Source organism: Periplaneta americana, chromosome 12, assembly GCF_040183065.1.
Source record: "Periplaneta americana isolate PAMFEO1 chromosome 12, P.americana_PAMFEO1_priV1, whole genome shotgun sequence".
Lineage (NCBI taxonomy): Eukaryota > Metazoa > Arthropoda > Insecta > Blattodea > Blattidae > Periplaneta > Periplaneta americana.
Window position 1 is genome coordinate 85,120,941 of NC_091128.1, and position 23,867 is coordinate 85,144,807.

At 36.7% G+C, this 23,867-nt stretch overlaps 1 protein-coding gene and 1 non-coding gene across 5 annotated transcripts in view; one reads left to right on the forward strand and one right to left on the reverse strand.

Annotated features, from left to right (window-relative positions):
* Positions 1-255: 255 nt before the first annotated feature.
* Positions 256-23,867, reverse strand: part of LOC138710642 (sialin-like) — an 83,320-nt gene continuing 59,708 nt past the window's right edge. For 3 of the 4 annotated variants that reach the window (XM_069841679.1, XM_069841680.1, XM_069841678.1), the window contains 4 exons: positions 23,001-23,133; positions 15,867-16,022; positions 12,577-12,662; positions 256-10,780 (listed from right to left, as the gene is read on the reverse strand). In XM_069841679.1, coding sequence (XP_069697780.1) covers positions 10,559-10,780; positions 12,577-12,662; positions 15,867-16,022; positions 23,001-23,133 — 597 coding nt within the window. In that variant the 3' untranslated portion in view covers positions 256-10,558. The remainder of the gene's footprint in view (positions 10,781-12,576; positions 12,663-15,866; positions 16,023-23,000; positions 23,134-23,867) is intronic. The other variant, XM_069841681.1, reaches the window with a different exon arrangement.
* On the forward strand, positions 21,261-21,333 carry TRNAY-GUA (transfer RNA tyrosine (anticodon GUA)). The gene has a single exon. It is a non-coding gene; the product is annotated as a tRNA-Tyr (tRNA).

Genomic DNA, 23,867 nt, shown 5'->3' on the forward strand with positions numbered 1-23,867 from the left:
AATGTTTACCCTACTTATTACAGAATTTGCAATCAAGATATTTTAATTAAATTTCTTGTTTGCATAATACATTATATATAACTTAGGCCTATATAAAGAGTGTTGTAGTAAAGTATTAGGATTTTAAAAATAATCATATTCCTTTCTGTTTTCCAACATTTAACAATAATTTAAGAATTTTAATTATCGACCTTCGATGTTGGGCACAGAACGAAATGGGTCATTCCATCTTCTAGGAAAATAACAAATCGCACACTGAGTAAGAAAATACTATACGCTTTTCTCGCGACTTAGTTTATATGTCTCATCTTCTTCGTGGCTACAATATTTTGTCTGGACACATGACTAACAGCGACTGAGCATTAACATTACGCTGCTTAAGCGCAAATTTCTCGTGTCGTTCTTGGCGGCTAAAAAGCCGCGAGAGCCATCAATGTAGCTCAGACGGTAGCGCATTTGCCTGCTGGTTCGGGGTTGCGCTCGGTCGTGGGTCCGTTTCCCGCTTGGGCTGATTACCTGTTTGGTTTTTTCCGAGGTTTTCCCCAACCGTAAGGCGAATGCCAGGTAATCTATGGCGAATCCTCGGCCTCATCTCGCTATCACCAATTTCATCGACGCTAAATAACCCAGTAATTGATACAGCGTCGTTAAATAAGCAAGTTAAAAAAATCCGCGATGTCCGTGAACTAAGTCGCATGAAAAGGGGTATACAATATATTTCTAAACGCTTACAAAATTGAGAACATTCATTATTGTCATCTCACTTGTACCTTCTGTTTAATGTGCAAGGCAGATTGTTCGTAGCATAGCATATATCAGGGGTTCACAACCTGAGTAGACCAAATCGTCCTAGAATAATTTTCAGATATTGAGTTTTAAAATTCCTGGCTCACGCTTAGCAACCTTTACCTTCCATAGGAAATGCTGCCCTCTGTGGAGTAACAAATGAGTTATGGACTTTGTTTGTTATGGCAATGAATAAATCTAAGTTTCCTTCATCCGAGATTGTATTAATCCACAAACTGACCACTGGTGGACTTGGTCCATTCTGATTGTGGGCCCCTCATATATTTGTCTTGGTCATGCAGATTTCACGCTACTTTAATAATTAACATTGTACTGCAATTTAGGCCTATTTGACTTTTATTTAAAGCCCTTGAATAAGCTGGTACCAATCAATCGTTAATTAGTAGTCCTATGCTTTAATTAAAAATGACAATGGGCAAATGCAGTAAATAATTAACAAAGTTGAATAACAGTTATATACAATTTACATCATCAACAGATTGATAGTGATTACTCAGTAACAGCTTTAAAGTTGGATATTATAATGCATAATACAAAGAGAGTTTTTATACGCGGTGTGCCGTCGTTGCTGGATGCCATCCGGCAAGCAAAGACGCATCACTGCTTGGAAGAATATCGAGTGAATTCACGGTACGCTTAGCTTATCCTTCACTTGACTTACAATTATTTGTCTACACTTGCAATGCAAATTTTAACGTAAATATAGCCTAATAATCTGACACAAACAGAAAGAAGATTTAAGTACACCAAATGTAAAACATGAACAGATCTTCGTAGTATCTAAGGAAAAACCATACTTACTGGTTCTAGAATGACATTGTCGATTGATGAAATCGACTGTGAAAGGAGTCGTTTCTGTGCAATTTCGAGGCAATACATTTTGTTTGTCACCGGCATAACTCAGGGATAAGGAGCTTGCCTTCGGATCACTCGAGGCTGCTCTCGGGCGTGGGTTCGATCTCTGTTAGGCTGATTACCAGATTAGGTGATTTTTCCAATTGCAAGGCGAATGTCAAGTAATCCATGGCGAATCCTTGGTCTCATCTCGCCAAAAATACTATCTCGATATCACCAATTTCACGGGCGTTGTACAGAGTGTTTCAGCGACTTTGTTACAAACTTTTAGGGGTGATAAAAGAAGAGATCAATACGAACAATTTTCATACAGAAACTCGGAAAGGTTCTGTTTGATATTTGTTATTAATGGAGAAAAATTCGCTCCGGCGCCGCGGATCGAACCGGGGATCCCCAGTTCTAAGCACTGAGTGTTCTAACCACTGCGCTACGCCGAAGTTCAACCCACCGCACTGGATCGAATATTTCTTCTTTGGTTCTTTTCCCTTAGTGGCCTTATTTCCATGTTTGATTTATATATTGGCATATAATATATTAAGTCATCTGTCATCACACAAGAAGCGCACTTATTTGTGTGACTTGGTGGCCGGGACTCCTACAGTATATGCACTGTTAGGCTAATAATCTATGTAGAGATTAATTTCTCCATTAATAACAAATGGTAACCATCACAGATAGTTCTGTAGGACCAAAAAATTAATCTTTACATAGGTTCTGTTTGATAGTTTACAAGCTTTACTGTATATGCTCACCGGTCTTAAAATTGGACGGTCATAGTAAAATAATTCAATTAGTTTTCCTTAATGCATATCACGATGTTTCTATGGTGATGTTTGTAAACATTACAAAGTTCATGGGAATAGATTGTACGGCCTACAGAACTTTGTTCACAGCGTTCATTAAAATAGCTATCTGACATCGAATCCATGGTCAGTCCACTGAAGCTTCATCTGAACTTAGATGTAGTTGTCTTCGTGTGTGATCCTTGGCTTATTTCGACTAAGCATTATGCACAGACAATAATTTTGGTTTCTTTAGTTTCTTGTTATAACGAAAAGACTCCCATTAAGAGAACATGCTGGTACGCATTTCATTTATCGTAGAGCAAATGGAAATGAAAGAAAAGCTACAAGGCCTTAGAAGTAAAAGTATCATTTACGACGCCAACTAGCTCATAGTATATTCATGAGACTTCACCAACGTTTACAAGAACAAAGAGTTGGTACTAAACTAACAAAGATAGCTACATTGACTGCATATATCAAGACTTGTAACTAACATGTGGATATGGTTTCCTATATGAAAAATAGGGACATTTATCACGTCAACTTTCCCTAAAATTTGTAACAGTCACTGAAAGACCTTGTACAACCTCGCAGTTTATACAGCTTTGTTAGGCTTACGTAATCGAATTAGGAACTTTTTGTTTACATTCTGTGTAATAGTACCACCAGGTAACTTACGACGCGCGACGGGACGCTGGGAAATTCGGAATAATTCCTTTGAACTGGATAAGGTTGCTACCATACTTTATATTCTTTGGAAAGTATTGTAAAAGAAAACTAAACAAAAACACTTCTGTAACCTGGAGCTGAGCTTCAATGCACAATTGACTAATTATACTTGAAAATATAGATTATTATTATTATTATTATTATTATTATTATTATTATTTCATGTAAGAACCGCAATTTTCACAGAGAAGAAATCTAGAACATTCACATTTTCTACAGCAAAAGAAATTATATCGTCATCACATCAGATGACTTAAGAAGCATTAATTCACAAAAGTATTACAATTCTTAACATTATCATTTTGGGACATCAGGAGTTTCCGTAAGAAGCTGAATGTGTATTATTAAAGCGATGCAAAATATGAAACTTTGGAATTGTAGTTCAGTCAGATATTGTAAAAAGAAAGTTTAACTAAGTACGACATGGAAACGAGTTTGTTAAATAATTCGTAATATTATATTTTAAGAAGTCGAAATCGATCCTAAAATATCACACACATATCTGACAGCACAATCGATTTTCATTTACTATCAGTGCTTGATGTCCTGGAACACTTACATAATATACATTATTATTTGGAATGTTTTAAATTTGTATGTTCCTAAGCATATCAAGTTGTAATTATTTTCAAACCTGTACGATTGCCTTGAACTGTTAAGAACTTATCATTTTGTAACGTGGAACGTTCAAGTGGGTAGTTATTCTGTAAAAATGTTTATCATTTCTGTATTACTCTGTGCACATCTTGTTCCTTAACGGGAGCTCGTCGATGCAACCCGCAACATATCTTTGCTCCTTAGCGACAGCGGGCCGATGCAACCCGCAACATACCATTATTTAAAAAATAAATGAAGTTTGAATGTCATCATATATATGTATTACATTCAATGCATTACTAGTGGCTTGAGTAGCGAATGCTGCATTTGCACTGGTTTCGATATTAATTAAAGTTAAAGTTATTTGTTTTACAATTATATTCCATCAAGCGGTGAACTACGATTATTTGAAACCACCAACCACTTAAACGTTCCACGCAATTATAGGGATTATACGAATCCCCTGCCATCTTTGATTACAAATGCGAGTTTTTCATTTTACAGTATTTAATACAAGTACTACAGATTTGAGCGCAATAAATTGAACATTAGGCCTATATCGGATCGGTGTTTACTGAAAAATAGACCAGTTTGAATATAACATTTATAAAATACCACAACACACAGTTTTTACCATAAAATTGTTGTAGTTTTAAGCTCTTTTTATACTGGCGACATATCTTAGTGATAGCACAGTCTGGACTCTACTGGGTGTTCAGTTCAAAGTGTGTCATGGCTCGATGTATGCCGTCATGTGGCTAGTCGATGAGCCTAGATAATTCAATCTTCCTACACTTCCGCAGAGGTGTATTACTTATTTGCCAGAGAAGTTGCCTAGTAAGTACGGCGTTCATTCAGAAGAGTACTTACCGCTACGTACGGTAACGCCGGTAGTGGCAGGAATGTGAACTGATTCGAAACATGTTCTGAGGTGAGTTTTTTCTTACTGTCGGGATATGTGGAGAGGGTTAAGACGATTACTTACGCATTTGTTGATATTAACTTCGACGGTCAAATGTACACGGAGCATCTGATTTGTATTGTGGAATGTTGCCGTACGCAACCGATGTACGTCTTGCCCGCGCAAAACACAGTTCGAAAGAGGTTATGGTAGCACACAGATCGTACAGACCGCCATCTGTTGCTACGACGTTCAAGTTATACCGTACAAGTTCTCAAGTTCAGATTGAACGCCTTGATTAATAGGCAACTTCTCTGACACAAAAGCTGAAACTCGCTTCAAATCGCTGACTCATCAACAGTGACGTCATGACACACTTTGAAATGAACACCCAGAAGTATATACAGTCACGAAGCTTGAGTTGTTGAGGGTACTAGGAACAATAGACTGTGCCGGTACTATTTCGCATTGTCTGTGATGAGGCGATAGTAGCGATTCTAGTACTATCTATGGATGCATATTCCCTATTTATTGAGCTTCGTGACTGTATATACTAGACTGTGGTGATAGCCTATACGTAACTTAGGGCCCTCCCGGATGTGTCGGTGCAGCAGCGGTGCAACATTTGTTTGAACGATGTTGTACCGCACTGGACTCCCTCACGGTACGACATATCTGCCACATTTAACAATATACTAACTCCACAACTACTTTCTCTAAATTTGTTACATCCGTTAGAAGAATTACTATTTTTGCAAGTTTTATTCGAAGACTTTGTATGTATATATCTTGTATTATAATGATCTAAGCTGTCCCATGCTAATCACACAATAGTGCATGACCAAGGTAGACACATAATCTTCGCAAAAGCAGATACGTAGGCTGTTCTGCAAGTTCTTTGTATTCATGATTTACTGCAGACATTAGAGAGATATACTGTAAAACACTATATGATTTGTAAATCCACGAACGTACTAAAAATGAAAAGGAATTGGTTGATTCAAACTTAACGAAAACTACAAATATTTTAAGGGTTATGGATATTTTTCAGCGCAAAGAAGGGTTTAGCTTTGGAGACGATTCGATGTTGCCAAACATACACTACTACTGCTAATTCATGGATGCATTTCATGTTTAGCGGGCCCTTGCAGCGCCAGGGTAATATTTTTCAAGACTATTACAGTAGGCCCTAAAGTTTTGTATTTATAAACGATTATGTTTTATTCATATTTAAACAATTTCATAGTGAGGCCAAAAGGGGCATCTTCTGCGGACCTCAGGAAAAGAAAAAACTAAGGAAGAGACTAGTGAAGTGCTTTGTGTAGAGTGTGGCATTGTATGGACCAGAAACATGGACGTTATGACGAAGTGAAGAGAAGCGACTAGAAGCATTTAAAATGTGGATATGGAGAAGGATGGAGCGTGTGAAATAGACAGACAGAATAACAAATGAAGCTGTGTTGGAAAGAGTGGACGGAGAAAGAATGATATTGAAACTGATTAGGAAGAGGAAAAGAAATTGGCTAAGTTACTGGTTGGGAAGAAACTGCTTACTGAAGGATGCATCGGAAGGAATGGTGAAGGGGAGAAGAGTTTGGAGCAGAAGAAGATATCAGGTGATAGACGATATTAAGATATATATGGATCCTATGCGGAGAGTAAGAGGAAGACAGAAAATAAGAAAGACTTTCGATTGCTGGGTTTCCAATGAAAGACCTAACATTTGCCAGAACATAGAGTGCGTGCGTACGTGCGTGCGTGTGTATGTGTGTGTTTTTGGGAACTTTATTATCCATTACAGTTTGTAATACTACATGTTCTGATTTACATCAATAGGTTATTGCATGGAATGCATATTACTTAAGTTGAATTCCAGTTTTGTTCAGTTTATGATTGATTAGCTATACCTGATTGTTGACTAATTACAATATAAGCTAGTATTATACCGCAATTTAAATTTGTTTGGAATCTCTGTCATCCAAAGTATCTATTGGTTGGTGGGTACTCTCACGAATTAATCTATAACAATCACTATCTTCACACTCCTTGTCTTCCAGTACAAAATGACCTAGCATGTACAGTAGTTTAGCGTTTCATTCATATCCGAAGTCGTGGAGCCACCACGTTTCTTTAGAGTTGTCAGCTGTGTTATCTTCTTTATTTTGCGTGTGTGGTTTTGCGAGTGTATGTGTTTTGCGAGTGTGTGTGTTTTGCGAGTGTGTGTGTATTTGCGAGTGTGTGTTTTTGCGAGTGTGTGTATTTTTGCGAGTGTGTGTTTTAGCGAGTGTATGTATTTTTGCGAGTGTGTGTGTCTTTGCGAGTGTGTGTGTCTTTGCCAGTGTGTGTGTTTCTGCGAGTGTGTGTGTTTTTGCCAGTGTGTGTGTTTTTGTGTGTGAGTGTTTTTGCGAGTGCGTTTTTGAGTGTGTGTGTGTGTGTTTTTGTGTGTGTGTGTGTGTGTGTGTGTGTGTGTTTGTGTCTTTCCTGAGTGTTTATGTTTGTGTGTATGCGCGTCTGTGTGGTTTGTGTACCCAACAACCTCTTTATTTAGTTTCGAACACATGTAGCCTACTTTCTTTTTACATTCCATAGGTATTCCTTTGGAAATGGTGGTGGTGGTGGTGGTGGTGGTGGTGGTGGAGGACACTACTGGCGGTTCTACCGAAATCCCAGAGCCAGGACATTTTTTAAACATACCACTGACTGCGATGCCGTCAAATTAATGTCTGTGCTTAAAAATCTTTCCCAACCTCTACTCTCGAAACTTTGTCCAGATGATGACGGAAATAGAAGTAAAACTTCCTACTATCGCCCAGTTTTATCATTGTGTGTGTTTAACATGACATGAGAGTCTATTGACATAATTGACATTTCATAGTTCAGTTAAAACTGTTTTTACTGTGTGAGGCCTGATGAATGTTTGCTACTGAACACTCGAACTTAAGTTCATGTTTTTACTAAGAAACTATTGAAACTTCGGACTATTGAAACACGTTGATCTACACGTTTCTGAAGCTGTCGCCACTGATAGAGGAGCCGTGTGTGATTATGATTCAAGGTCAAGCTGGATATCTTATATTACTATGAAAACATTAGTAGGATAAACTGCGATCACTGACTGACTTTTGAAGGGCCGGACAAGGGATGGATCGATGCACTTACGTTCACGCATAATAGCCTTTTTTATATATTTTAATGCATTCTATTGTCCCCTTCATTCCGCACAGTTATATCACTTCCACTCTGTATATATAGATTTAAAAAAAGAGTATGTATATTTATTATAACTAAAGTCCGAAGCTTTAGCCCCTGACCTAGCTCTCAACGTACTGGTGGGGACAGCATTACGTTTGTTTACTGCTGCGCCATGCATCAAGTAGGTACGAGTACAATCAACTCACATCCGCACTCCTCACGCAGTAGGACCCCAAAGTTCCAGGTAACCCGATCAGTCTCAGTTATTTCTGAAACTATCACCATTTTAAATCATCGCACTTGCCAGTGACTGAAGCCCTAAAAACAAGTGGGCAGTGACTCGCACGAACCAATTGTCACAAACTTAACCATAATTTTGTTGACATGCGTACTCAAGAACAATAAAATTGTGGGTATGCAGTAATGTTGGCTATACGCAAACCTGCAGAAATATAACTTATGTGAAAGTGGTATCCCTTACTTTAAATATGCTCATATTACGTCCCTATGTTGTGGATCGCTCCTTTTCACTATACAAACGCTGTCGGAGTAAGCATTGCAGAAAGTTTTCTTTCAAATCATTGAGAGTGTACATTGTAATTCACTGCAATGCTGATTATAGTGAAAAACAGGACATTGCTAAAGTCTCGCTATTGAAAGAGGCCATGGAATAAAAGATTTTGAAAAGAATCCAGTAATGTGAAGTGTATATAATGTAAATATGTAAATAATTTTGAAGATGTAGACATTTGTAAAATGTAAATAATGTAATTACCGTAGGCTACTATGTTTGTATTCCATTTATCTCCTGCACGTATGCCCTTTGAACAAAATAATGTTTTATTTCCAAAAAAATTGTGATAATGTACAGTCCAAAAAAAAATGACCGGCCTAATTTTGCTAAGTTCCAGATACAACGCATATATTCATGTGGAGTAAACTAGATCACCTGTATATATGCTAGGCCCTACTTGTGGACAGTCGTGCGAAACGTCTGGCCTACATTACATAAGATGGACTCCCTTCAAGACTCGGGCCATTTTCTTTTTGTAGAATTGTACACATTGCTGTTCCCCTATAAATAATTTAAATATTTCACCTGTGCAACTGCCTACAGTATGAACGTTCTCTGAACGACAATATTATGTCCAATAACTTCATTACCAGTAATCATATTATTATGCACGGACAAATCCTATGAGACTGACCGGGTTGCCTGGAGCTATAGGTCCTACTACAAGAGTGTTGTGAGTTCACTGCACTTACCTGATGCGTGGCGTAGTAATAAACAAACATTTCCTCCAACACGTTGCGGACTTGTTCAGGGTTGAATCTTTGGATTTCACTGATAAGTCCCAAGGCCCGGTACCCCACGGCTATACAGGGTGGAAGTGAAATAATCCTGCGGATTGAAAGGGACGATAGGGTACACTGAAATTAATAGAAAACGTATATTACGTTTTGTGATTAAATGCACGGTTAATTATAAAATTAAGTTTGAAGTTTCAGTAGTCTGGGAACATCGCCGCTAACACACGCTTCTCGTGATACAGATGTAAGAGGTTAACGAACTCGATAACTAAGTGTGTCTTGCTAGATGGGCTTATTCTCTGGCACTGTGTTGCAACCAATTTACACCGTTCAATGGCTTGAATTTACAGGTTTATAAAATTAAATTTACACGAAAACCGTCCACAATATTGAAAACGCCAGAGGGATAAATTATTCTTTATTAGTTTTCCTGTCGATATGGTCAAAAACCACGATCTTACAGTTACCGAATAAGAGGTTGTTAAATATTTGAGGAAAACACTTTCTTCTGAAGAAAAAAATCTGTTAACTTTCCACCAATATGATGATATAGTTTTTCGTTACATACAACATGAGCTATTCGCTCTGAATATCTGCAAGGCTATTTCACTTCCACCCTGAATAACCTATGTTAGAATCGGAATCTCGTACTATTCCCAAGATTCACTCCGGTCCGTGTTTACTATTGGGGATGATAGATGAAATGAGGAGAAGGTGGAGTGTTGATGGAATGAAAGAGAGAAAACAAGTACAGCCCGAGAAAACCCACAGACTAGTAGACAGTCACGAAGCTTGAATTGTTGAGGGTACTAGTAACAATAGACTGTGCCGGTACTTGTCTGTGATGAGGCGATAGTAGCGTTCCTAATGTTTAGCAACTATCTATGGATGCATATTCCCTACGTATTGAGCTTCGTGACTGTATATACGCGACTGTGGAAAAACCTTCTGCAGTATCTACTATGTTCAACACAGATTCCATCACTAAATTAACAGCTATAGTAGTGTAACGTGTACCTTACGGCTCATCCAACAAAAGTACGTACAATAATAATTAAGAATATAAATACCCACGACGACAAGTTATCCGGAGGCAATTACTTTCTTTTTTTAAATATTGCATTTCATAAAAACAAATAAACGTTCTTTAGCACATGTCTGCAGTCCTGCGACAGGTATCCGCACAGTCATATGCTACAGAACAGTCCAAGACTAAACTGTGTTGAACTTTATGCTTCGTTCCGATCTGAAGAATCATTCTTTCTGAATGATCTCAATGCCTTCTCCCAATATACAAAATAACATACTTTTTAACACTAACAATTTGAGTTCTGGAATCTTTGGTAGAGTTATATTTGAGTTATCTAGAATTACATGTTCGTTAACCTTGCTCGGCCTTAGTTAGACCTTGAGTCACATCTCCGTCTTCAGCTTCTGATGAGACAACATTGGACATGACCAACACTGGAGCTGTCTTTGTGTCCTCGTCCACGTCATTCCAGGGCTGAACTTCAGCTTTAAAGCATATTATGTACGGAAGACTGCAGACTGTGTACATTGTAGCAGATATCCAAAATATGATGCTCCATCCGTCTGTTGTGTTCTGTAAAGCAAAATATAATTTTATTATTGGTTGTGCAAATTATCTTCTGGTCGGAAGAAGCCAACACTACCAACCCGCACGAGGGATTACGTAGCGTATGTGGAAGTCTAGGCTGAGGTCACGACTCATGTCAGTCCGACTGGAAGACAGGACAAGAAGAAAAATTCAGTATCTCCCTTTTTTAGTCTGTTAGCAAATTATATTTCAACCACTTACAATTAATATTATTTTGCATTAATAGTTTGTAGCAAATTACGTTTCAACTGCTTACAATTAATATTATTTTGCATTAATAGTTTGTAGCAAATTACGTTTCAACTGCTTACGATTAATATTATTTTGCATTAATAGTTTGTAGCAAATTACGTTTCAGCTGCTTACAATTAATATTATTTTGCATTAATAATTTGTAGCAAATTATGTTTCAACTGCTTACTTACTTACTTACAAATGGTTTTTAAGGAACCCACAGGTTCATTGCCGCCCTCACATAAGCCTGCCATCGGTCCCTATCCTTGCAAGCTTAATCCAGTCTCTATCATCATATCCCACTTCCCTAAAATCCATTTTAATATTATACTCCCATCTACGTCTCTGCATTCAACTGATTAAATTAAAATTATAATGCATTAATAGTTTGTAGCAAATTACGTTTCAACTGCTTAAAATTAATATTATTTTGCATTAATAGTTTGTAGCAAATTATGTTTCAATTGCTTACAATTAATAATGTTTTACATTAATAGTTTGTATTTATCGAATCATCGATACTGCGCTGTCTCTGTAACCAGTGCCTGAGAGCACAGCTACCAATAGCCAAAATTACCGTTTTCTGGTTGGAAGATAAATGGTTTTCCTAGTACTTACGACATATAAAAATAACTAATTAACAATACCACTCCGCAATATCTGTCTAAAACAATATGCAAGTGAAGCTTCCAAAATATTAGGTCCATATGTAATGCTCTTGTGTATGTTGAATTAAATGAGACTTTTTATCACTCTAAATCCAAAAAAAGAGGATCCTATATAGAGTGCAGATAGCAAACTATTTGATAATTAATTCAGATAATTTGCAATTATTAATCATCTCCTCGATATTTTCTTATTTTAATATTAATATTATATATAGGAGCATCTTCTGCGGATCTCTGGAGAAAGAAATAAGGAAGAGACTAGTGAAGTGCTTTGTGTGGAGTGTAGTATTGTATGGGACAGAAACACAGACTGCCTTCTGAAGGATTCACTGGAAGGAATGTGAACAGGAGAAGGGTTCGGGGCAGAAGAAGATATCAGATGGTAGACGACATTAAGATATATGGATCATATGCGGCGACTAAGAGAAAGGCAGAAAATAGGAAAAACTGGAGAATCGAACTCTGATATAAAGTCAAGAAATAACAGTTTGGACACTGAAGTAGGCCTACTATTTCCTATCGTTTACAATTACATGTATAGGTCTAATGTTGATTTCTTTGCTTTTATCAATAAATTTGCTAATTTGTTAACATTGTACTAACTTTTTATGTCTATAGTGTTTCCCTAGCCTATATTTTTAGAGGCTATTTTATGTGTTATAAAGCCTAAATGAGGCACTGAAAGAGCTTATTTCAGACACCTAAATATATTTTAGGACCTAAAAGTCCTCGGTATAATGATCAATATATCTTAATGTTGTCTATCATCTGCTCTCTTCTTCTGCTCCGAACTTTCCTACCGTTCACCATTCCTTCCAGTGCATCCTAACGTAGGTATATAAAAATCTTCAATGTACAATGCTATATATTGATACTTACATCCTTTTGTAATATCGCCCCGGCTATAGGAGTCGAGATGACACCAGTGACCGATCCCATGGCGTTCATTAGGCCAGTCAGGGAACCTGCAAGAAAAGCAAGTTATGTATATAGTTAATCCGTTTCTTCTTCCTATCCCTGTCTAGTTACATATCATTTTTAATTATGTACAGAGTGCATACAATTCTGAGCAACAACCATTGTAACTGAGTCTTAAAATGTTCTGATTTACGTTTTGTAAGTTTGAATTATTCAAGCTCCTTTTATTGGTCTACGAACAATGATAACTCTGCAACCGTTGAAACTCGTACCTATATTTAAGAAATATTCTTACATAGTGACCTGAAGCTAAGTATTGCACTTAGTCATGAATTAATCCTGTATATTCTACAGAGTTTAAATGATGTATTTGTGGAATAGTATACATAAAAATAGATAAAAAACTATTAGACCTATGGGTTTTATAACTGAGTGTTGGTTATTAGTAGGCCTGAGAAATATATGCCGTTATACTACCAGTGCGCTTCGTGCGCCTCTAACTTTGAGTACGTCTCAGAGTTGGGTGAGTTAACGCAGTGTCTTTCGTTCGTTTGAACTCATGCTTATCATCACGGTAAGTTAGTCCTCAGCATTTGAGTGGTTGAAAGCCACTTCTTTGACTTCGAAACACAACTATCTGCTAAAGAAAAAGTTAAAGACATAATTTTCTTTGTTAAAGAAAAATTGCACTATTTTAAAGACATTTTAATTTCTGTCTGTAGAAGATACACCTAATATAATATTGACAAGTATCAGCCTTATTATTTCACTATGTTAATATGATGGTGTTTTACATAATTTTTCATTTCATATATTTCTGCAGTGAACAACAAACCACATTTTCACATTTTTAAAGGAGAATGATTATCTGTTGCTAGAAAACACAGTCTTATTATATAGAAAAACTTCGTTCTACTTCTGCAGAAACAATGAGAACATATTTGAAGTATTTTACACAAGCATTATCTATCTCAAAATCTGTATCATTATTACAAATTTCCTCATTTGAAATTAAGTCACAAATTTCGTCTTCGGCATCTTGTTATTATTCTTCTTTACAAGACGTTGAATGTTGCCTGTTACGAATAGCAGTGTTCGGTCGTAATGTAACCGATCAACTGAAGTTCAGTGCTGAACGAAACACACTGAAATCCCCCACCCCAATGTAATTAGTAATTACGTACTGGTACCTGAAGTCAGAGGCGCATGAAGCGCAATGTAACGGTATACAATTCTTAGCCCTAGCCGAAAGTCTGTGCAATGTGGCAACAGCGTATCGTCGGCTCACCTACGAATATACACACGCACTCGATCTGATTAGCAGCGTCTCCACAGCATGATTGTCAGACTTTCTAATGGCAGAAAATAACGATCCGTGTTAATCTTTTTAATTAATTCGCAAGAAAACAGTCCATTTTATTGAAAAACTGTAAAGGGATTAACCTTCCCGTATCATTTTCTGTAATAAAAAGAATGAAATCAGAATCGTACGGCTAGTACTTATCGAGTAAAACAGTGTTAACATTTAGAGCAGTGGTTCCCAATCTTTTCGAAGGCGTTACCCACTTTTGGGAGAGACTTTTATTTGCGACCCCCACTACCGCACCGGTACTTAACCCCTTTCGAAAAATATGAATTCCTCCAAAATCGAAAAGTACAATTTCACTAAGAACCAATGGATACCACTCAAAGAGCGAAAAAATACAAGTATATAGTGCGACAATGATACGAAATATTACGTAAAAATCAATTCTAGTGGTAATAGTTCAATACAAATCGAAAATGATGCTTGCCCTATTACTCAACGAATTTATAAGGCCTATAGAAGCTTGACAGAAAAGAAATGATTTTGTCCAATGTATTAAAGAACAAATGCACAATTTAGCAACGTATTTTAGTTTACGACAAGTATTGATTTATTTTGCGGACATGCATTAAGTTTGCGCAATCTGAAACAAGAACTTTTTAAATATTATCACGCATCTACGTCTCGGCCTCTCCAAAGATCTTATTCCCTCCGGCCTTTCAACTAACTCTCCATATGCATTTCTGGATTCGCCTATACGTGCTATATGCCCTGCCCATCTCAAACGTCTGGATTTAATGTTCCTAATTATGTCAGGTGAAGAATAAAATACATGGAGTTCTGTGTTGTGTAACTTTCTCCAGTCTCCTGTAACTTCATCCCTCTTAGCCCCAAATATTTTCCTTAGCACCTTATTCTCAAACAACCTTAACCTATGTTCCTCTCTCAGAGTGAGAGTCCAAGTTTCACAACCAAACAGAACAATCGGTAATATAACTGTGTTATAAATTCTAACGTTAAGATTTTTTAACAGCAGACTAGATAAAAGCTTCTCAACCGAATAATGGCACGTATTTCCCATATTTATTCTGCGTTTAATTTCCTCCCGAGTGTGATTTATATTTGCTACTGTTGCTCCAAGATATTTGAATTTTTTCCACCTCTTCAAAGAATAAATTTCCAATTTTTATACTTCCATTTCGTACAATATTCTGGTCACGAGACGTTAGCATATATTTTGTCTTTTCGGGATTTACTTCCAAATCCATCTCTCTACTTGTTTCAAGTAAAATTCCCGTGTTTTCCCTAATAGTTTGTGAATTTCCTCCTAACATATTCACGTCATCCGCATAGACAAGCAGCTGATGTAACCCATTCAATTCTAAACCTCTCTGTTATCCTGGACTTTCCTAATATTCTAGAACAAAGTTAAAAAGTAAATGTGATAGTGCATCTCCTTGCTTTAGCCCTCAGTGAATTGGAAAAGCATCTGACAGAAACTGGCCTACACGGACTATATTAAAATACATGGGGAAGAAAATTAGTAGCAGGCTGGGTGGTGAAAAAGAAAGAGAAAAATGTAGAAAGAAGATGAACGAAAAAGCAAAGGTAAAGATATCCCCTTTATACGCTATGCTTGAGAGACAGGCTTACATGATCTGGGCACTAGAATGAGGTGGTGAGGTCAGCACCAAGCTCCGATAGAGGCTATTCTAGACGTTTTGGCAACGAGAAAGATCCCGTCTTGCCTATGATTGTCACGGGCACTTTCCATTCCGTAGCCAATTGCTCTACCAACTGAATACCCGAAGGTTCATTAATATGAATTAAAATATTATATGATCAATTTAAAATGTTTGCTTTTATTTATGTCAATTTATAAAAAGTTTTTGCTTTTCATTGACTATTTACAGTGTTGTATAAAGCAATTTTATGAGCTGCTTACCTGCAAAATTTGGAGCGATGTCCATAGGATTCTGATAGTAACCGCTAGAGTAAGCTCCAAGCGTTGTTACAGCTATCGTCATTATCGCCACAGCCATTGTAGTATTGTCTCCAGCCAGTGACAGCGCAAGCAGACTCATAGCAGGGAATAGATGTGCTGCGGAAAGCAATTCGTATTACTTATAGTAAAATTATTATCATATACAGAATGGAACCCTGCAGATTTTCAGAACGAATAGTTCATATTGTATGTAACAAAAAAGTGTAATAACATATTGGTGAAAGTCCACAATTTTCTCAGCAAAAATGTTTTTCACACCCTTTTATTCGGTAACTATTGCGAGTAGGATCGTGATTTTTTTCCATATCGATAGAAAATCTAATAAAGAATCATTTATCCTTCTGGCGTATTTCAGTAGCGTGGACGGTTTTCGTGTAAATTTAATTTAAAATCCACTAATTTAAGTCACTGACCGATGCGACCAGTTTGCAACATCATAGCCAGAAAGGGAGATGGGAGATAGTTCACTAAGGTAGACATATCTGAGTTCGTTGACTTCTTACATCTATATTACGAGAAGAAAGAGCAGTGTATTAGCGACAATGTTGCCAGACAGCTGAAATTTTCAACTCAATTTTCTGATTAAACGTACATTTAATCACAAAGCGTAATATAGGTTTCCTATTCATTTAAGTGTACCCTATCGTCCCTTTCAATCTGCTGTATTATTTGATTTCCACTCAGTGGTAGATTTACAATTCTGCCGCCAGCAGACGCCCAAGAATTTCTCGCCCCCTTTTTCCTTAATATGTACCCCTCCACTTTCATTCTCGATAAAAATTGGAATAAAAAGATTCTGTGCTGTGTCAGAGATATATCGGTACCTAGAATACTTCACCCAGTGAAGTAATTAAGGATGTGCGTTATATTTTCTCTTCATATGAAGCGACAAACAACATTAAGGGGACACTATACTGAATTTTTTCCAAATTCCATAGTTTTAAGGGTTCACAATAGTGAACTCAATAACTACCATACTTATGAAGCTAGATTCACAAATTTTTATCACTGGTATATCTTGTTAATAATGACCAATGTACGAGCAAAAGTTCATACGCCAATGCTAAGTGGTTTGCATTTTATTAATATTTTATTAAAATATTGAATCGCTTTATATAAAAAGTCCCTTGCGCCACAATATTTACATTATTATTAACTGACATGAACTAGCATGGATCCTTATATACATGGGATCAAAACTTACTATAGGGTTTTTCTGTAAAGTTAATCAGCAAATTACTAGAATTTTTTACTATAAAATAATAAAAAAATAAAAAAATTAATAATCATCAAAACTTTCTAGTGATTTATCTATTCACTGTACAGAAAAACCCAACAGTAATGTTTGTTACAATTTATATAGAGAATTATATGCGCTAAGTGAATATCAGTTAAAAATAATGTAAACTGTGGTGTAAGAAACTTCTTATATAAAACGATACAATATTTTATTAACATATGAATAAAATACAAACTAGATATCATAGAGGCATGATATTTTGTACATGTGTTATTATTTACCAGATATACTAGTGGTAAATATTTTATGGATTTAGCTTTAAAAATATGGAAGTTAATAATTTCAGTATTGTGTCCCCTTAAGATACATGGATCCAAGAGGAAGGCGGAAGATAGGACAGGTTGTAGAATTCTGCGTTTGCAGTAAAGATCTACCTTTAGGCACAACCCCTGTGATTGGATGGATGGATAAATTGATTAATGAATGAAAAGAATGAATGAAAGGAATGAATGAATGAATTGAATGAAAATGAATGGATGAATGAAAAGAAAGAATGAATGGATGAATGGATAGACAAATGAATAAAATGAATGAATGAATGAATCAATGAAAAGAATGAATGAATGAAATGAATGAATTAATTGAATGAAAATGAATGGATGAATGGATGGACGAATGAATGAAATGAATGAATGAAAAGAATGAATGAATGAATGAAAAGAATGAATGAATGAATGAACGACACTCCGAAATTACTTTCAGCTCAAAATAAACTCACTACGGTTCACTCAAAGTATATCGTATGTGTATATTATCACTTTAATATTGCAGAACTCGAGATTACAAATCAAACGAGTGGTCGTAAAAGTCTGTAGCTGCTCTCGATATCGAGATATTACTGAGAGTGCGCGTGACACGGCATATTTTATGCGCAAATTTAATTCCCTCATGTCCGTAACGAGGAAAAGTGGCTTCATTTCGCGCAGTCATACATGTTACATTTGTTCATGGCCTAACTTCTAATTACATTAGCATTCGGCTGTGACTCATAGTGCTGTTGCAGTAGCCTAAGCTTTGAAAATTCTGCCAATTTTTTGTTTCACCACGGATCCCGGGAGGATGCCCATACTCGGTGCGGGGAAAGACGTTTTCCACGTCAAAATCAGGTTTATGAATTCTGTAGGCCTATTTATTTTAAGGAGATAATTGGAAGTTGAAAATACGTGATACAGTTTCAACTTCCTAACAAATTTCTCCTTGTCTTCTGTTGAGCAAATTGATAATTTACTTTTGCACAAGTCCATGTTCTCCAAAATGTTGCCTTGTATGGAAGCGATAGCTACAGTGAGTTGAGTCAATCTTCAGTCATGTTTGTGAACAGATGATTTTTATCTGCGTAAAGATTAATTTTTGGTCCTACAGAATATAGGCCTATGTCAGCGGTTCCCAAACTTTTTCAGCCACGGAGCCCTTTTTGAAGCAAAAGTTTCTCGTGGAACCCCAAGAAATGTTTACTTTTAGTTTTATCTGTCTACGTCACGAAGTTAATGTGAAGAATGTGCCTGTTTCTTGCGACAGAGTTTGTCAATGTCCGGTGTCATAGAAGTCAGTTGAAGACGCATATCGTCTTCTGTGTCCAAACAAGTTCGATATTTTATTTTCGTAGCCGTGTACCTCGAAAAGGTCGTTTCACTGAGGTACACAGTATCAGAAGGCAGTGAGAGAAATTTAGCTTTTGAACTTAATATCAAAAGATCCTCCCCTAACGCCCAAAATTCGGGAGATGGGTTTCTTTTAAATTATGCCTGACAGTGGCTGTTCGAAACCATATATCTGAACCTGATATCTGAAGCAGTGAGGACTGCTGGATTTGACATCACTGGAAATGTATCTACAATCCACTCATGTTTCTTTAGAATCGATTCCTGAGTGTCTCTTGGAAAGTATGAATTCATATTTTGAAGCAAATTGTCAAGGTGTTCTTTCATTATTGCTATGAATGAGGCACTCATTGTTATGTTATTTTCTTCTATAAAGTTTGAAGTCAATGAGAAACGTAAGATCCTTATTGTCGACGCTTTCTATGTAGAACGTTATCTTTTTCTTCAGTGCGACAATTTCGTCATCAGTATCGAATATAGTCTTCCGTTTACTTTGTATGTATGTGCTGAATTCATTTTTGAAAAATGTCTGCCAAGTAACATAATTTGTACAACCATTCCTGATCATTCAAATAATCTGCTAGCAAACTGTTCTGGTAATTCAAAAGTGAAGAAACTTCTGTTCGAAGTTCATGTAATTGTGACAACACTTTACCGCGCGACAACCATCGCACTTCTGTGTGTAATATTACTAACAATGACTTGTGTATACTACCCATATCTTCACACAGGATTTTAAGTAGCCTACACTTGCGAAGGTCGTGCCTTAACAAAGTTGATAATTTTGACGGCGTTGTCTAGTACCTGCTTTAATAACGCTGGCATTTTTTTGTTGCGAGGGCGTGTTGTTATAGTACACAGTGACTACTTGTTCAGTTTTTAAAACTTTCTTGATCCTTGTAACAGCGCCAGCAACAGGACCTACTATGGCCTTTGCGCCATCTGTGCACACATCAATGCAATTGTCCCACGATATCGAGTTTTCAATGAAGAAGAAAAAATTTCAGTACCGCTTGTAGAGGATGGTAATGGCTGCAGAACAAAATATTTCATGAAAGAACCTGAAATTTCATATCGCACAAACATCATTAACATAGCTAATCCGGCAAAGACCGTGAATTTGTCAAGTTGTAACGAAAATTTCGTTTAACTGATACGGGAAATCATGATATTTTTTACGTCTTTTCATACATTCTGGATTCGACTATGCAGTGTTATTTGATATGGACACACTGGAAATCAAGTTTGCAGTTTTCTCGTCCACCATGCACTTCACTACCTTCACTAATAGTGGTTTCATAAGAGTTTCAGCAAGGGTGAGGTTTACCACCAAGAGACTGGTCATTACTAACCAAGTACGACGTTTTCAGTGCTTTCTCGTTGTTTGTTTTTTACACGAGGTAAAATTTTGTCTGAACTGCACGGAGTTAGTCACTTTTTCTTTCGAAGTAGTCTGCAGTTTTATTTGTGAATTTTTTAATTGAGAAATGCCGTCTAAGCCTGGCAGGGAACATAGAACTATTGGGAAAAACTTTGTTACGTATCATATACTGTGGACGTTGATCAGCAAACTCAGTGAATCCCATGTACAAATATAAATCACAATGAAATACATTAAAGGTGATATGTTATAGTTGTATGAGTAGTGTATTTCATAAAATCAATGAACACTTTATTATTGACCTAACATGTGTGTTTTATCATTAAATATAAATCACAATATTTTCGTTTGTTACTTTCAATACCTCTACACTAGGCACCGTAGACACTGAGACAGGATCATGTTCAAATATTCCGAACTCAATTCCCAGGAATTCGCACTATCTTCTTTGAAGTAAGGTTATAGCTGTTGTTATCTCCCTTTGACTGAGCACTGGTTGATGGCTAATGACTCTTAGGTCTTAGGGAGCCCGTCTTAAGCCATAGTTCCGGTTCAATGAAAGTTTAGCTAATGCATCTGCTATCAAATTAACATGCAGGTATACAGTATATATATTTTTTGAGGTAACGTAACAGTCAATAGATTGTAGATTCCACGTACCACGAATAACAAACGCTGCCTGCCCAGTATATAAAAAATAAAATAAATTTCGAGAATCATTGAGTACTTGGCAAGCAAGAAAGATCGAATAGTTCCAGTGACGAGTAGATCTAATATTAATGCTTCCATGTAGCAAGAAGAATGCAAACTACTTTCTCAGAAAGTATTTTTCGCTTGATGGAAGTAGTTTCCGTTTTCCCCGCTAGAGACTAGATGGAATTAGCAATTTTTGTCATCTTCATAACTTCCGCGGACGGAGCCCCTGAGAATCATTCACGGAGCCCTAAGGGCTCCGCGGAGCACACTTTGGCCTATGTTATGGTAAGAATGGTTATTAGAGGAGAAAAATTCTAGTAGAGGAGAGGGACTCGATCCGGTGCTGTGGACTGAACTTCGGCGTAGCTCAGTGGTTAGAGCACTTGGTCCGTAGAACCAAGGGCCCGGGTTCGATCCCCGGCGTCGGAACGAATTTTTCTCCTCTAATAATAACCATTGTTAGATAACTTTTAGCTATTTTTCAGCCGTTCAGTTGGACGCCGGAACATCCGAAGTGCAATGTCAGCGTTTGTCGTTTGGGTAGCTTTGCTGTAGTCATGTAGTCAATATTATTTATAAGTAAAATTGTCCTCGAGTTACATTACCTTAAAATTACCTGTAAATTCCTACCTTTCCATTTCATTTTTTGTAAATGTTTAGATGATTGAATAAGTACACTCACGTTATGAGCAGTATGGGATGAAGTTGAATTTAAACAAAATGAAAACCATGTTATCGGAAGAAAAATAAAGAAGGTAAGCTTGCGAATTCTAAATGAGGCAGTAGAGCGAGTGGACAGCTTCAAATATTTGGAGTATAGTATAAGCAGTAACATGAGCTGCTGACAGGTAAAAGAAGCTTTTAGTAGAAAAAAGAGCATCTTCTTCGGACCTCTCCAAAAAGAACTAAGGAAGAGACTAGTGAAGTGCTTTGTATGGAGTGTGAGATTGTATGGGGCAGAAACATGAACATAACGACGAAGTGAAGAGAAACGACTAGAAGACTAGAAGAAGGATGAGAAGAATGGAGCGTGTGAAATGGACAGACAGAATAAGAAATAAAACTGTGTTGGAAAGAGTGGGTGAAGAGAGAATACTGTTGAAACTGATCAGAAAGAGAAAAAGGAATTTGTTGGGTCACTGGCTAAGAAGAAACTGCCTACTGAAGGGTGCATTGGAAGGAATGTGAACGGGAGAAAAGTTCGGGGCAGAAGAAGATAACAGATGATAGACAACATTACTGTCGGTAGGCCTATATGGATCATATGCGAAGGCTAAGAGAAAGACTGAAATTAAGGGGTTAGGTACAACTTACAGCAGTAAAATGTTTGGAAATATTCAACATTTTTTCCTCCATTACTGTATCTTGTACAATAATAATAATTGGTATGTGTAAAACACTGTCCTTCTGTTGTATAAAAAATATTTTTACGATTCATAATGGTGGTAGTTCACTGTGCAGTGATGAAGCGTTTCCCTCATAACTCATAAATTTGTTAACTTTTTCATGTTCTCTCTCTTTTAGTTTATTGCTGAAACGCATGTTTACAATATTATGCTCCGTAAACTACATTCCTTTATAAATAATATTTTTTATATTGTATTAGAAGAAAATACTGATATTTGATAATTTTTAAATCAATTTATTTTTTATCAGACAATCTATCAAAGGTAGAGAAGTGATCTTGCATCATAATGTAGATATGACATGCATAAATACACACAAAAAATTTTATCACATAATGTTGAATAGTTGTTGAGTTATGTGGGGAACTCTTCATCACTGCACAGTTAAATTAATTTTGAAAAAAAAAAAAATGTGAATAATTTTTTTTAATCGTAAAAATATTTTTTCTTATAGCAGAAGGACAGTGTTTTACACATACTAATTTTAATTATTGTACAAGATACAGTAGTGGAGGAAAAAAATGTTACTGCTGTAAGCTGTACCTAACCCCTTAAGAAAGGTTGAAGAATGCTAGGTTTGCATGAAAAACAGAACACTATGTATGGATGGATGGATGGATGAAGTTAAAGGAACTGAGAAACAACCTTACTGAAAAAAATTATTGACAATAAATATGTGGAGGTACTCACAAATGATTATGGACATTCTGCGCACGCCCAAGAGTGACATTTTATTCTTCTTCAGCAAAATGTCAACGACGGTGCCGTACAAGTTAGCAAATATCCATTGGCACAAATATGGCAAACTGGTGAGCCAACTACTCTGAAACAAAGTTAAAATTTATATAACTGTAAGTCGACCATTACCCGAGTGCCTCTAGAGTTTCTTATGTGTATTTCTCGTATTAATGCAAATGTTGAAAGACTGTTCTCTTGTGTGAACGCACTGTGGACTGGTGAGGAAGACAGAAAAATCAAAGCTTACAAGCAAACATTCTCATAGGGGCAGATAAAAAAAGTTAATTTTTTTCTTCCACAATGTTAATAATGTCAAAACAAGTGCTTGTACAAATTTCCGGCACTCGAACACAATTACGGGGCCCCCCCAGAAAGTAAGTTTCCCTGAGGCCGTTTACGGAAAGATAACACAGTTTCATGGAAAGATTTATTGGAACAGAAACAACAATTGTTGAGCTATTTTTCAACATATTCCCCACCCGAATTGAGTCATTTCTCATGTCGTGGGATCTACAGAAAGGCGCAGATGGCTTTCACACACTGGTTCCGATCTCAGACGGCAGGTTTCTACGAGACAGGGATACAAAATTTGATCCCACAGTATGACAAATGTCTCATTTCCGGAGAAGAATATGTTGAAAATAGTTCAACAATATCTGTAGGCTTTCTGTTGCAATAAATATTTCCATCAAATTATGTTTTCTTTCTGTAAACGGCTCCAGGGAAACTTAATTTCTGGGGTGCCCTCGTAATTGCGCTCGAGTGGTCGAAATTTGTACAAGCGCATTATTAACATGGTGGAAGAAAAAAATGACCTTT